We start from the raw sequence: 16,246 nt of genomic DNA, 5'->3' as shown, positions 1-16,246 counted from the left end.
CCTGATCACAGCCACACTGCCCAGGTATTCAGCTCCGCCCAGATAATCAACGTGTGGTCCGCCCCTGGTGTTTAGCTCCGCGGAGATGTTCAGCAAAGCCGCCCCAAGTACAGCTCCGCTGAAGCGCTGGATTCTCCAGTGAAACCGCCCTGAGACGTTTTTTCCTGGCAGTCCCCAGATCCCAAGGACCCTGGAGTGCGCCCCCCCCCCCCAACAGAGATGTTCCCCACTCACTCGCTGTCCCGGTGAGTGCTCAGGTAGCTCACGCTGGTTTAGTGGGGGAGGTGGGGTGGGGGAAGGGCGGCTCAGTTCACTTTTCTGTGCAAGCTTTTCCTCCTTATTATAGTGTGGAAATGTTCAAGCCCCTCATACCTTCACCTCAGTGGAGTACTGGGAGTACTGGGGTGTCCTTCTGTTCCTCCAAAGGTGATTTTTATGCTCCTTTGATGTAGTCTATTTCGTTCGGTGCCGGGGAGAGGAAGCATGTGGCGTCTAGATTGCAGCCATGATTACCTGGAAGTCCTAGCCCTGTTGTGTAATTTCTAACTACAGGAATGTAATTAAGAGAAGCTGAGTCTCCAAGCCATAAAGAAATCAGGTTTATTGTAAGAGGGCCAGTCTAACAATAAAGCTGGACTTCTGGTCATGACCAAAAGACCTCAAAAGCACTGTGAGAAATCTTCCTATATGACCCAAAGAATATCACAACTTATATACCAGTACAAAAAGAATTCAGGCCAGTGATAAAAACAAAGTGATATGGACTGGTTGAAGTAAGCAGGAAATACTTCTCATTGATAGAAGTCATTTGACAATGACTAAGGGGTCACATGATAGAAGTGGGAAGAGTGGAGAACCTGAAGGCCATGATTGCCCAGGGTGCAGGATAGAGCAAACCTGAAGGTTAAGGCCTATGTTAAAGCAGTTATTTAATTAATTCAAACCCTTAATGGTTATACTAACATGATCACAATTGGCCTCACTTACCCTAACATTATTTAACTATCTTAGAATTATAGTTATGATGATCTCAACATTAAAATCTAATCCTCCTATAAGGGGGGAGGGGATTTTTCTCTCACACCTGTTATCAGATGGAAAAAGCTTTCCTTTGAAAAAAGAGTCTCAGTTGCCCCGAGTACTGGCCTGGACAACTGGGGATGCTATAGAAAACCTGAACTGACTTTAGTGTAGGTGCATGGCCCTTTGGCCTCTCAAGGGCCCTGTGATGTGCTGCTGCCATCAGGGGGCAGAGGGTGTTTTTGATAGGGACAGCAAGGTTTGCACAGAGTTTAAGCAGAATGTTGGCAGTAAGTGACAATAGCTCTGGAGAATAGAGGGAAACACCAGCTGCTACTGAACTGGTCACAGAGACTTAAGACCAAACAACACTTCTCAGTTAGATTAATAGACTATTTATGGCTCAGGGAAAAATAGCCAGATAGGGCAGCTAAGTGGCTCAAAGGATAGACAGTCAAGCCTAGAGATAGGAGGTCCTGGGTTCCAATCAGGCCTCATATATGTTTTATCTGTGTGACCCTGGGCAAGTCACTTAACCCCAACCACCTAGCCCATACCATTCTTCTTTCTTCCATTCTAAGGCAGAGGCTAAGGGTTTAAGAAGAATAGAAAAAAGAAAAATAGCTAGTCTATTAAGGTCAACTTTGTGGAGAGGGACAAGTTAGGTTTTTAAAAGATTGTCATCATTCCTTTATGAATGGATGTTACTATCTCGCCAGGCTTGACCATTGAAAAAATATGGCTGCTAGGCATGTGTAGAAAAATCTTCTTCATGGAAATGATCAAATAAAATATATTAAAAAAAAAAAGAAAGAAAAATCTTCTTCAGGCCAGTTATCAAAAAAACTTATTTATTGTAACTATTAATTATATAAAGGGAAAGTAAAAGGGAGTAAAGGAAAGTATTTATTTATAAAAGATTCCCTATTAACTAATAATTCTATATAAGTTCCCCACCAAATCTTTCCCTTATAGGAATTCTTCAATGATTACTAAATGGTAATCCTTCCTATATCTACACTAGCTAAATGACAATTCTATCTTACTAAACCTATTTCCAAAAGCAAAATATTAATGCTATAGAGATCCTCCTTTCCCTTTGGCGAAAGATCTGCTCTGATAATCTGAATTGGAAGTTGTTTCACCAAGCAGCTGTTCTCTAGTGGACCCAGAGGAACTCTGAGTAGGAGTTCAGTAAGCTCTCCTTTCTGATCCAAACAGCCATTCAATTTTAGATCAGATTTAGATGTTATAAGTCTTCCACAAACTCTCCAAACCTGATTTAAGAGGAAAGTCAGGAACGGCCAGCCACCCTCTCAGTCTCTCTCCCAGAAGTAGAGCTGCTGTTACTCAACTGATTTCCTCAAGGCACCCTCCAAAATTCTCTATCTCTGACCTCATCAGGGTTCCAAAGAAATCTCTTAAAGCATCCTAGTACCTCAAATCTTCTTTAAACTCTCTCTTACTACACACTACATTTCTAATTAAGCTAATTACACCTACATCACAATTATCGCTACACAACCCAATCCCAAGTCCTCTCTTGAGTGTACCAACCTGGAGGGATACTTAATCTATTCTGTCTCCTGCTTGGATACTGCAAGGTTATCCCTTTTCCAAGGGTCTGAGCATAGTCTCTTCACTTCTTCAGATCACATTACTTTCACAAGCATGTAGTTACCAAATACAATCCTTCTGGCAAGGTGGAAGCCCATTAAGTCTTATCATCTGGCCTGCCACTGAGTCCTAAGGACCTTTCCATCAGCCCTGAAACCGAACCCTCTAATATCTAATGTTTCTCTCAAGCAGAATGGAAGCTCTTTGAAAGCAGTTTTCTAATTATATACCCAGTGTAGTACAGAGTGGCACACATTAAGTGTTTCAATAAATAATCCTTTTACATTCTATTCCAGTCCAATAATATTTATTTGTAGAAGTATCTTAGTTTAAAAAAAATAAAAAAGAACCAACAGCAGGCAATTTGGACCAAGAGGATCCTAGTAATGACTTCATTCCAAGCCCACTATTCTATTAAATTATTTCAGGAAGATGTTAATCATCTACCCATATATCTACCCTCTTTGTTTAGGGAAATCTATACTAACGCATTTCAAGACCAGAAGTTTGGCTGGGGATCAGAAAGGAAAGAACATTAAGGTCAGTTTATATCAGAAGGTATACTTAAATCCCACCTAGGTAGGTCTAACCAACAAAATATAGCTTGAATTAGAATATGACAATATGGGACTCAGGCCTCTTTTGTTTGACTAATTTTTAACATTTTAGATTTCCAACTCTCAATCTGAGAATGATCCTTCTTGATTTTTCTGGCATTCCAACATTTAACTTTCTGATTTTGTCCCTGAGCTACTTAATAACTATGGCAAGGCAGCTCAAGTTCTAGCTTTCCTTGTTGAATCTTAAGGTTGTCCACTTATGCAAAATTCAAACATCTGGCAACACAGGAATTATAAGGCAGGAATGCCACTCAGTACAAATTTGGATGACCCCAACTTTGTTTCTGAAGATATTTTAGTTGGGAGACTAAAGAGAAGTCCTGTCCTAGGAAATGAATGTTCTTACAGTTCAGCCTTAGCTGAAGGAACGAACCCTCTTTCTGCTCAAAGTGCTAGTAATTGTTCCATTTGCTTAAGGGTAGCTGTGAGATCATCTTTTTTGTTGTTAAATGCTGCCTGCTTTTCTAGGAAATGAGATCTCTTCTCTTCTTCCACCTTCAACTTCACTTTCAATGCCTACAAAAAAAGGAGTCATTAGAAAATTTTTTGCTTTTGTGATTGACCATCTGGGTTCTACAAAGTCGGAATGGCAGTAACCTAGATGGCTAAATTCTTAAAACCAAACGACATAGAACATAAAACACTGTAAACTCAATGTAGTTTTGCTATAATACCAGAAGGAATACCATGGATAATCCAGAATTCTAGGTTTCTCCCTGTAAGACCATTTCCTTGAAAAATTTAAATGCATATTCAAGCTTCAAAGCAGAGGGTTCAAATGTGTTGCTAAAAGATCATCTTTTGTCAATCCAGTGAGCTGCATATAATCTCTCATCCCAATTGTTGGGATAGAGCTCTTGACAAATCATGGCATTGGGATAAGAGGAAGAGAAGATAGGGAAGACAACTCTCTTACCTGTAACTCCTCCATTTGCTTTGTAGCTGTCTGGTTAAAAAGTTTCAGTTCATCTTTCAGACTTTCCAAGAGCAACTAAAATAAAATAAAACAAAGGCCAATCCTTGTGTCAGAGATTTGATTAAGGAATCTGAATGAGGAAACTAGATCATGGGATTCAGATTTACTCACTGATAAGAAATCAATAAATAATCACTTTCTGATTTTAAAGAGAAATTATTTAGGACTAGACACTAACGTTCCCTTCCGTTAACATGAATAATAAGATGCAAGCCTGATCAATTGAACTATTTTGACTGTGTGTGTGTGTGTTTTCCCCCCAAAGCCCTCTTTTCATGTGATATACATACACATATATGAAAATGTTCTATTTGCTTCCCTCCCATCTAAACCTTGTTCCTCACCACAGAGTCCTTTTGACATTTCATTGTTTCTTGATGGTTTTCCAGGATCTGTTTGCCTGTAACTGATAAACATGTTTCCAGTGAACTGATTGATACTGAAGTTCTCCATCTTCCCCTTCATCTCAACCCACCTCCAATACATTGGAGTATTTATTACGTACAACAAACTATGTTAAATACTTTGGGAGATAAAAAGCAAAACATATTTTCCAATTGAGAAGACAAAACATAGGAAGGCAATAAACATCTTTTGAATACCTACTATTTACATGGTATACAAAAAATATATGGTATATGCAAGGTACCAAGTGAGTAGTATAGGCAATGAATCTTACTAAGAATTTACAGGAAAATAAAAATATCCTTATTACCAAAACTAACAGGTATTTGCTATCTAAGCAACTAGGCAGTGTGGTGGATAGAGTGTTAGACCTGGAGTTAGAAAGACTTGAGTTCAAATCTTGTCTCAGATACTGACAGATGTGACCCTGGGCAAGTCATTTAATCTGTCTGACTCAAATTCATCTGCAAAATGGAGATAATAGCTCCCAGGGTCATTATGATGATAAAAATTTGCAAACCTTAAAGCACTATATAAATGATAGCTATTAGTACTTATGTCTGTGAACTCAATATTGAATAGTCTCAGACAAGTTACTTAGCCCCAAATACCTCGCTCTTACTATTCTTCTGCCTTGGAACCAAATTCAGTTGAGGTTTTAGAAGAAAAATGGAAGCAGTTGAGCAAGGCTAAAACCCCATTAGCCTTCTCTTTCTCTCTGAATCTTTTGACTGTGTTGGAACTTTGACAACTAGCTAATGATAAGAATTAACAATGTGGAGCCCAACCGTTTCGTGGTTAGAGCTATAGACAACACCCCTGAAACCTTTCGTGGAAAGGTTTGGGTCTAGGCCTCTCACCTGGGTCAATATTGCCACTCTCCAAAATTGCCAAGTAGCTATCCTGAGATTCCTCCAGCAATTCCACCTTTTGAGTCAGCACCTTCAGCTCTTCCTGTGAGATCATAATTTCAAATCAGTCCTGCCTATCCGACTTGGCCTCTATGATCTCTCCTTTCTGGGTAGCTGGGGCACAAGTCTGATTTCCTCCATCTCTGCTCCGGGTGACCCTGTCTGCAGGCCACTCGGAGGGCCATCCCTTAGAATTCCAGATAATTTCTGTTGCATGTGACTGGCTTCTTACCTGGCTTTCAGTCAGCTTCAGGTACAACTGCTTGTTAACTGCTTCTAACAGCTGGTTCTTCTCTTTGAGCTCTTCCTCAGCTTTCTGTCGACTTAATGGTCTGTAGCTACAATGATAATTTGAATCTAGATTGCATTTTCTTTTTAATAAAGTAACCCCTTCCCCCGCCAAAAAGGAATAAAAAAATAAAACCACTTTTCAGGTGTTACAGATGATAGCACTACTTAATAATAAATAGGACCAGAATAAAAGGACACTAAATTAGAAAAGAAAAAGAGTTTCATTTGTTCCAAGATTCACCTCTTTCTAATGTTCTTCTTAGCAGGATCCATAGTCTTCATCTGCCTAGGGAGTCAACAATACAGAAATAAACCAGTGAACAACTTGAGTGTCATTTGAACTGAGAATCACTGACTGTTAAAGCTGGAAGGGCCCTTAGCAGTCATTTAACTCTTCCTTACTATGAACATCATGGAAACAAAACATGGGGACCCTCACAAGTCAGTAGGAAAGACTGGGGACGTCAAGCCACACCAGTCATTAAAGGGATTTTCTCTGATATCCCTCAAATTTATTTCTAACCAGTTCCAAATCTCAGGGCTGAAGAGTCATTTATTTCAGTTCAAACTGTTGGAAGGCCTTTTTTGGTAGGAACTCTCCATTTTCTACTGTAAAAGAAATAGGCTAAAATCCCACTACAAAAAGATGAGTTTAAATTTGAAATTATGATTCCATTCAAACAAACAAGGCTTACTAAATGATTTGTTTCCAGTACTACTTATACTACACTACCTACAAAGACTTTTTGGTAAGGGCATATAAAAGGCTGTGATGAAATAGGAAAGGAAGGCTTTAAAACATCTTCTGTTATATTTTTTAAATTTCGTTTTTCTAGGATAGTCCAAAAAAGGGAGTTGGGGGATTGTGTAAGAACTGACAGTTCAACAACAGGGTACAATAATTCATTTTTTATGCTATTAGCTCCCCCCTCCCCCTTTCAAGTTTGGATCATTTGAATAATTTCTAACAAAATTATCCATTTGAATGCAATTGGTCTATTTCTATGTTCTGACCTCTGCCTGGTGGTTTTATTCAATTCATTCTCTGGGTCTGTTGAGTTGAGAGCCTTGTGGAGTTCCATCTCTTTGGACCTCTGGGGTATCTGACTCTTAAAAGCAGTCCGAGATTGTGTTTCTGTGGAGGACAATTAAAGAGGGTGAAAACCTGATCAACTGACCCAATTCTAACTCAAATCATCATGGTCAGTATTTTAATCCACTGCAACATTCTATTCTAGTCAACCTTGTTCTATGACAGTGATTGGAAACCTTTGGAGTGTGGTGTATCAAAATTCGTCAAAAAAAATGAGCATAACTCAGGTGGTGTGTCACTTTGAGAAAAAAACCATAATTTCACGATATTTATATTTTAAATGACAAAAATGCATAATTATAATATATAACTGTATTTAATAAACCAAAAACTAATTATTTAACTTACCTGCTTGCTTAGTGACTTCTTTGTTCATCTGTCAATTGGTTTCTTTTGTTGGTCTTGATATTAAACTTGTGTGGGGTGCTGTGAGGTAAGATAAGTGAGGGGGAGGGGAAATTCTTTAACTAACCTGCCTATTAGTGACTTTTTGGTTGCTGAATTTCATTGGCTAAATCTTCAATTGAAGGTTGGTATTTTGTATACTTCAAGCCCAAGCAAGCACTACTAACTTCATCTGTCAATCTGTTTCTTTTGTTGGTTTTGATTAATGCTGAGAATAAGGTCCCTCAAAAGTATGTAGAGGGAAAAATTGTGAATAAAGCCACTGCTATATTTTTCAGGGTGCTAAGAGTCTAGTAATCAGTTCTAGGCACTCCAAATTTCCTGTTTGTAGTGGCACTCCTCTTGATTCTCCAAGCAGCACCTTTCCAGATTCTCAAGCTTTGACCTCAAGTGGACAAACACCCGAGCCAAGATACTGTCTTGAAATTCTGGAAGTGGCATCTCCAAATCATCAATTTGCATCCATTGGAAACCACTTAATTCCAAACTACTGTAGACTACTACATCAGGATACTTAATTATTTTCCTGGTCTGTTCTAGGCTTCCAAATTGATTAAATCTATCACTGAACTGGTCAAGTAATGAGCCTAAAGCATGCTGCTACTTTATATGCAAGGGTTCCACTTCATTTTGTACAGCTGCACTAGTCTTCTCAAAATACTTTGTTACTTGAGGAACATACTTAGAAGTTTTAGTTTCTACAACTTGCTTGAAAATTTTAAGTTTACTTTAAAAAGCTTTTACGTATCCAAACATAACATCAATACTTTTTGCCAAAACCTTGTAACTTTAAGTTCAGTTCATTAATATGAACAGAGAACTCTTAAAAAACATCAGGGTGTTGACTCACTTATCGTCACTGAACTGAGGAAAGTTTCCCAAGAAATACCTTAATTTCTTCAAAGCACTCCAGAACTTTGCCTCAGCTCAGCCATCTTATATTACTGTACATCAGCAGTCCACTGTAGGTGTAATCAACCTCTAGTAAAAGTGCAGAAAATTCTTGCTTGTGAAGGGAGTGAGCAGCTATTAAGTTAACTATTTTTGTAACAACTGAAATTAAGTCGTTTAAGTCGGTGAATCCTACCTGGGCACATAAAGCCTCCTGATGGATAAACGGCACCCATAGCATAGGCCCTTGTCTCTCCCAGCCTCCCCCTCACTTATCTCAGTAATGATGGTCAATTAGAAATCCAAGACATCCCAGAACAGTAGATTGGATGATGGTTGCTGCGATTATGTGGTAACTGGTAACAGCAATTACAGGGTCCCCAGAGATGCGTCCCCCTTGGCATTCCACGGCTCCCTACTCCGCCAGCCAGAAGTGAGGTCAAAGATCTCCTAATGGCCCAACTGGAAGTCCCAGAACTAGATGCTCAGTGCCAGAGTTCTGTTGTTTTGTCTTACAGACCTCTAGCACAGAGTGTCTACACTACACTACAGCAAATGTTTTATCCTCGGCTACTACAGTAGCCTGGTTGTGCAGGAGCCAAGGATGAAACGTCCTTCTTGGCATGCCGCCCCATACTTCTCTTTATGCGGCCCCATGAGGCTGCAGGTCATTGAAAATGGCTATGCGTGTTGTGTCATAGGTTTGCCACCAGGGTTCTAGGAAGAGGAACTTTGAATCACTAAATTTTATCTCCTTGGGATAAAAAAGGTCACATCTAAGTAATACTACTCAAGATAGTACACGGGTTCAATGAGTGCCCATTTGTGAAGTTCCAAGACTGGAAAAGAGGGGATATAAATGTAACTAAATGGCTGTGTAAAAATGGAGACTTGAATCCAGGACTTCAATTCCCAGAAGTCCTTGCTCCACTTCCCCAGAATGCTTTGTAATATCACTGAACTCTCACCTGGGCCCAGATTGAGAGATGGGGTATTTAACCTGACTGGAAAGGGTTTTGGCTTTGTCTTTCCTGTTCCTGCTTGCAAGCAGACATGGCTCTTGTAGGTGATAGACATGCGCTTTCTTATTCTGTAATTTTCTTTAATCCTTAACCTTTAATAAACCTCTAAAAATATAATACTCCTTGCAGAGAGAAACTAATTTCTGCCTCTATCAGTTCCCCCCTAAAATTTTAATCATTACAGTTTGGAGACCACAAAGGGTAAATGAAATATCTCAATCTTCTGATTCTTTTCTCTACTTTAGTTCAGCTTTTCATAGCTACTGCCTAGAATTTTTTTTAAAGCACGTTTCTCTGGCCAAGGCTTTTTACCCTCATAAAGCTGCTGCTCATTCCAGCCATTAGATAGCTCACCCCACCCAGCTCGGCCACTTCTCCCTGCCTGCCTGCAGCCATCCGCTCCAGACTGGTTTGCTGTTTGACCCAGATTGCAGTTCACTTTCCCACCCTGGCTGCCCGCTCTGGCTCCTGGCCCTGCTTGTCTATGTTCCTGTCCCAGCCCTGCCCACCCCGGTGTTCTCTCTCGCTCACCCGGTCCCTGTTTAACCCCAGATCTCGACCACCTGGTGACCTGCCTGCCCAACAGATCCGCTCATCACTCAGGACTCATTTCTACTAGCTGGTAAAAAAACGGGGGTATTGGCCTCCACATGGGCGATATCGGAGGGGAGAGAGAAAAAGGGAGAGAAGAGACTTTCAAAACAGGAACTTAAAAGCATGGCTATTTTACAAGGATATCTTTTAATTGCATTGATCCTTTTATTGATTTCACCTGCGTGTCAGGGAGGCTATTCAGCTCTATACAACCTTTTAGCTAACTTTGGGGAGGCAGCTGGGTATCTCAGTGGACTGAGAGCCAGGCCTAGAAATGGGAGGTCTCTGGTTGAAATCTGGCCTGAGACACTTCATGGCCGTGTGGCCCTGAGCAGATGGCTTGGACCTCATTTCTTACCCCTTATCAATTTGCCTTCTGACAATAGGCATTTAAATGGATAATAACCCAAGGAACTTTAAAAAGACTGGAGGTTATAAAGTTTTAAGGCATTTCAGACTCCAATGGTTTATACAAATCTCTGTATTCTATTGCATTTTACTGATTGCTTTGTTTAAGGTTTAACTTTGTGATTTTAAATTCATATATTACTGCATTCAATATTATTCTGTTACACTGAATCATTGTAATGTACTGGGTTAACTACTGTTAAATTCTGTTGCTTTTCCCCTATAACCATATTGAGATCATTGCAATTAAGCCCATATATGAAAAAAGAGCTTTACTATTTTCGACTTTGTAGATAGACTTCATCAGAACTGGTTACAATTGTATAATAACTTTTGGAAAATTTAATGTGCTAAATATCTCAACTGATTTTAAGGGTTTTTTAAACATGATTTTTGGAATTTTTTTTTAACAATCTCTGGTCATTTTTGCCTGCCCCTACCATGAGGTAAGGCACATTTTAGTAGCTGAAGTGAAATACATTTTATAACCCCCCAACCTTCCTGCATTTCTAAATATGTGAATGGAAATTGGGGCAGTTAATCTCAGGGCACTTGTACCCCTAAAAAGCCTCCAAAAAAGGAGCACCTCTCATTTATACTCTTCAGCTCACTACTTCCACCAGAATGATATTTCTCGACAATGTTCTAAAGCCAACATGAGTTTTACTTTGTTTAAAAATATGTTTATTCACCAAGGTTGAAAGATTGCTATGTTTGTAAAAATTGTGACAAATATCCATCAGTTCATAGGTTTTTTAAAATGTCATACAGCAACTCATGTGAAATATGATAGTGTGTTTGTTTGCTATTGCAATTAATTGGGCTATTGAGAATTTTGGGGATATTGATAACTACATATTTGTACTGTTCTTTAACAATGAAAAATGTTACCTTGTTCAATTCATTTGCTCATACTTACAGTGGATCATGGCCAAATATAAGGAGGAAATGGACCTCATTTTTGGTGAGAAAGCCTTGTATTCTATATTTTCTTAGCTGACACAGTGTGTCAATGATTATAAGCTATATTTTTGAATTTTTTAAAGACTTTTATTATTATATTTTTCTTGCATGTACAATATACTTTTTCAGTTTTTTTCCCTCTCCTTTTTTATATTTGAAGCACATGTCACCAGCATTAAGATTTTCTTTAACTTTTTGACTTTTCAGTACTATAAGTTTAAAATACATTTGCTAAAGCATGCCAAAAAAGCTACAGACTATAAAAATTATGCCACTGATTATTTAAAAGAATTATAGAACTTTGCTTAATGATTCTATCTGATTCCAGGACAAGATATACACAAAAAAGCCATTGCACAGTGCCAAAGAAGCACAAAGCTAAACTGCATAGTGCCAATTGAGCACAAGGTCAGAGAGACCAACCAATCCTGGTGGGATTGATGTAATTTTGAACCTAGATAAAGAGGACTTGAACATGTTTGGGGTTTGAGGTTGCGGCTGTTTTAACATGTGTTAAAGGCAGGTCTTCCTTGTTCCACATTCTACCAAGTATCTCAAACTTGGCTCCTACTTGGCTTTTATAATCTGGTCCTTTTTTTTTTTTCCACTCTGTCTTTCATAGTGTGGTAACTTTCTGTAGTCCTGGCTACTGACTAGGTAAATGTATCATTGCTTAGATCATTTTGATTGGGCCCTGATTCAAGAACCTGTTATAGATTTATTTTTCTTTTACTTAAAATTTTTACACATAAGACTTTTATTTTCATCCAGTATTTTCTTTTTTATTTGGATTTTCTGATGTCTTTTTAATTTCTCTTACCAATTGATTCATATACATTATACCTCAGCCACGCATCCCTAAGTAATCCTGTATTTTTCAATCACCCTCTTAACAGGGGAATGTAAAAAATATCATTATTTTAAGTTGCAAAGTTTAAATTCCTTTTAGAAGAATTTTAGGTAAAGAAAGATACTATCTCTCCGAATCCAGAAACTGAACTGTTGGAGAAGACACCATGAAGATGCCTCCAGATCACAAGCTGCACAAAAAAGAAATCCAAATTGAACTTTGGGTGTGGTTGATTGAACATTTATTTGTATGTATACTTTCATGCCAAAGGGGACTGCCCCCTAACTGGCTTTTTGTCAATGCGTCTAGCAATTATTGGTTTTGCTTTGTTTTGTTGTTTTCCTCTTATCCTTAAATTATTGTAATCTTTAAATTGATTATGTTTTTATGATCCTTTGGGGAAGTACTTCTTCCCAGAGGATCAAAAGGGGATGTAAAAATGGAGACTTGAATCCAAGACTTCAATCCCCATAAGTCCTTGTTCCACTTCCCCAGAATGCTTTGTAATATCACTGAATTCTCAATCGAGATGGGGTATTTAACCTGATTGGAAAGGGTTTTGTCTTTGTTTTTCCTGTTTCCGCTTGCAAGCAGACACGGCTCTTTTCATAATGTAGGTGAGGTTGTGTCTAGGCCTCTCTGGGCCTAGACACGTGCTTTCTTATTCTGTAATTTTCTTTAATCCTTAACCTTTAATAAACTTCTAAAAATATAATACTCCTTGCAGAGAGAAACTAATTTCTACCTCCATCAGTTTCCCCCCTAAAATTTTAATCTTTATAGCTGACACATGCAAAAGGACTAAGATGGGAAAAAAAGGAATGGAGACAGGAAGGCAGAGAATAGGCTTAAACTCACTAAGCACACAATAGCAGTATCTCAGAACTTGCTATTTCATTTTAACCACTTTCTTTCATTCTTTTTTAAAATGGATTTTATTAATATATCTTTTTAAAATTTTATTTTTTAAAGCAGAGATTTAAAAAATTCTTTTATTTTCAGTTACAAATTCTCTACCTCTTCTCTACCCACTCCCTCACCAATAAGACAAGAAAAACAAAATCCATTACAAATGCACAGTCATGCAAAACAAATTTCCACATTAACCTTGTTCTAAAATAAGCAAAAAAAGAAAAAAGGAAAAATATCTCTCTGTACTCTGAATTGATCAGTTATCTTTCTGGAGGTAGATAGTCTTTTTCATGATGAGTCCTTTGGAATTGTGGTGGGTTACTGTCAGAATTGCTAAGTTTTTCAAAATTAATTATTCTTCTAAAATTGCTGTTACTGTATAGATTATTCTCTAGATTCTGCTCATTTTTCTTTGCATCAAGTTCATACAAGTCTGGGTTTCAGAGGTGGGATTTGAATCTTTCTATTCACATGACCACCACTCTCACTGAAACTCATGTCATTTTTCACTTGCATTGTAACAAAAGACTCCCAATTTGTCTCCCAGCATCTAGTCGCTCCTTTTCATGCTCTCTAGCCTGTAATTTGAAGGTTCTTGTTACTTCTCCTTTTTTCAAAATCAGGCCAACTGCTGCCTTTGGTTATATGATACCCCACCCATTCTCTACAATTCCCCTAAGATTATTTACATCAATTCAATCACAACCACCAATTTTTTCAGTGGTAGTAGTCCTGGCCAGGGGATTTGAGGGCAGTCAGATACTTTCTTATACTCAAATGCCTTACTTATTTTCAATTTCAACTCCATATTAACCATGTTAGCTGTGTAACACTAGGTAAGTCACTTTACCAACATTGCCTTATTTATTGCTTTTCTGTTATGGGACCGATACATAGTATTGATTTTGAGATGGAAGGTAAGAATTAAAAAAAAAAATAAAGTCTAAGTCAGAAGGTTCTCAGAGAATTCACACCGGTTTTCTCTTTTTCTGGCACTTTGCAAAGCACTGTACTAAGGACTAGTGGTATAAAGTCAAAAAGGACAAACTGTTCTTGTTGTCCAGGTTGGGGTAAGTAGAATTGAGGGTGGGGGAATCCATTATAAAGAACACTGAATGCCAAAGATGTTTTCATATTTTATCCTAGAAATGATAAGGAGTCACTGAAGTTTACTGGGCAAATCAGGTGATGTGATTAGATCTGTGTTTAGAAAGAGCACTTTGCCAATTGAGTGGAGGTTGGACTAGAGAAAATTTGTGGCAAGAGAGTACCCAGTAGGCTCTGGTAGTACTCCAGGCCTAAGGAGAGGAGGGCCTGCACCTGGATAGTGGCAACATCAGAGAAGTGAAGACATATGCAAGAGATGCCAGGTAAAGTAACAACTGGTCTTGGCAATAGTTTGCATGTGGAAGGGGAGGGGTGAGTGAGTGCGGATGACACTTAGCTAAGAGGCTCCCTTCCCACAGTAATTGGGAAGATTTGGGAGGAAAGATAATGAGTTTATTTTTGGACATGTTGAATCTAGTACAGGAAGTGGGAGAAGTGAGGCTGGAGATAAGCAGAGATCAGGGTTAGATACACAGATCTGAGAGACATCTAACTAAATAACTAAATACTTGAGAGATGAGACTGTAGTGAAATTGTAATAAAGTAAAGGGAGAATAAAGGAGCCCAAGTGCCCTTTCCTAATTAGTATGCTTTATTTTGCAGGTCCTTCTGGAGTCAGGGAGACATGAATAAAAATTTCACCTTAGCCACTTTCTAGGAAAGTCATTTCCTTCCATTTGCCTCAATTTCCTCATCTGTAAAATGGGATAATAACATAGTTGCTGGGAGGATCAAGTGAAGAAATAATTGTAAAAAACTTGGCATATAGTAAGAGTTATATGTTATTGTTATGATTATTTGAAAAAAAAAACCACTATCACTAACTTCCATCTTAGAAGTTTGGTTCCAAGGCAGAAGAGCGGTAAAGGCTAGGTCATGGGGATTAAGTGACTTGCCCAGGGTCACACAGCTAGGAAATGTCTGAACCCAGGACCTTCTGTCTCTGGCGCTGGCTCTAGCCACTGAACCACTAGTTAGTTGTCCCCAGTTATTGTTATTATTACCTATATCCCACTGCCCCTCTCACCCTCCATCCCATTACAGATCTTTTTTTTCTCTTCTTTGTATTATCTGTGGTCTATCACCAGACTTAGAACAGGATGCTTAAATGTTAGCTCACGGAGAGCAAGGATTTTCTTCATTGTGTTAGTATTCCCAGCTCCTAGGGCATAGCATAGTAGGCTGAATGCCAGTGGAGACGCCATACGCAGTCATATCTGCTATCCCACGCTAGTCTGCAAAGCCAAGCCCCTGCCTCCCCCAATCACTCACCCATGGCCTGACCACCACCCAACGCTGCCGATGGAGCCGAGTAGGTGAACGCGGATCTGGATATGCTGACTCTCGCAGTGGGGCCAGGCTGGATCCTGCAGTGAACAAGGATTCAATGGAAGCGGCGCAGCGCTTCGGCCCGCAGCGAGTCCAGGAGCCTTGGCCAGCTGGAGGGAAGGGGTGCGGAGGGCGGCACTCCCGCAGGGCTGGTCCCCGGGACCTCCCGGGAGGAGACCCGCCCTCCCCCGTCAACTCCCTGAAGCCGCCTTTCCTCCCTCTCCCCAAGACTCCGAGCCCCATCCTCTATTCAACCGGACTCTTACCCCGGACGCTCAATGGCAGGGGCTGGGTCCCCAGCTCCTAATCTGCACCCGCTCTCCATCACCACCCAAATAGTTACAAAAACCGCCAGCCGCGTGTGCCTCCACTATTTCAAACAGAAACTTCCGGTGGAAGGAGTGAGGGGGCGGGCTCTGAGTATAGGCGGCAGCCATATGTACGGAACAAAAGAGCTGGGCGTCTCCATGTGGTACGTCAGGCGTGGTCTCGACGTAGTCTGAAGTAGGTCTGGGAAAGATTGGAGATGAGTCTGTAGAAATTCGCTTTGGAAGGAATTATAAGAGTTTTGTGGATTTAGAGATTAAGAACTGGAGGAGACCTTGAGGTGCGGGCATAGCCACCTTCAGAAGCCTTTTAGTTGAAGTTATTTTCAATATTACGGGGGTTGTAGATTTAGGTCTGAGAGGAGCATCAAAGACTAAGTCCCTCATTTTACAGATTAGGAAACTGAGTCATTGAGCCATTAGTTGTGTTTTTGAGAGACACACAGCTATGAAGTATCGAAGGGTAGGATTGGTAGCCAGGGCTCCCTGACTCCCAAGTCCAGTGT

General features: G+C 39.6%; 1 protein-coding gene across 1 annotated transcript; it reads right to left on the bottom strand.

Annotated features, from left to right (window-relative positions):
• Window positions 1-3,534: 3,534 nt before the first annotated feature.
• Window positions 3,535-15,878, bottom strand: KNSTRN (kinetochore localized astrin (SPAG5) binding protein). The gene is made up of 9 exons (XM_007480048.3): window positions 15,681-15,878; window positions 15,358-15,452; window positions 6,855-6,975; window positions 6,082-6,126; window positions 5,782-5,887; window positions 5,499-5,592; window positions 4,578-4,639; window positions 4,174-4,248; window positions 3,535-3,773 (listed from the first exon to the last, which is right to left on the bottom strand). Exons 1-9 carry the CDS (start codon window positions 15,737-15,739, stop codon window positions 3,642-3,644), a joined length of 789 nt encoding a protein of 262 aa, XP_007480110.1. The 5' UTR covers window positions 15,740-15,878; the 3' UTR covers window positions 3,535-3,641.
• Window positions 15,879-16,246: the final 368 nt, after the last annotated feature.

This window comes from Monodelphis domestica, chromosome 1, assembly GCF_027887165.1.
Source record: "Monodelphis domestica isolate mMonDom1 chromosome 1, mMonDom1.pri, whole genome shotgun sequence".
Classification (NCBI taxonomy): domain Eukaryota; kingdom Metazoa; phylum Chordata; class Mammalia; order Didelphimorphia; family Didelphidae; genus Monodelphis; species Monodelphis domestica.
Note: the sequence above shows the minus strand (reverse complement) of the source record. Positions and strands in the feature narration are given on the sequence as shown.

Excerpts from the sequence above, each read along its gene's own strand:
- KNSTRN (XM_007480048.3), bottom strand. The coding sequence starts at position 15,739 with ATGGAGAGCGGGTGCAGATTAGGAGCTGGGGACCCAGCCCCTGCCATT. Across the intron at positions 4,640-5,498 it reads GAGTGGCAATATTGACCCAG|TTACAGGCAAACAGATCCTG; the intron begins GTGAGAGGCCTA and ends CATGTTTATCAG. Across the intron at positions 3,774-4,173 it reads AGCAAATGGAGGAGTTACAG|GCATTGAAAGTGAAGTTGAA; the intron begins GTAAGAGAGTTG and ends CTTTTTTTGTAG.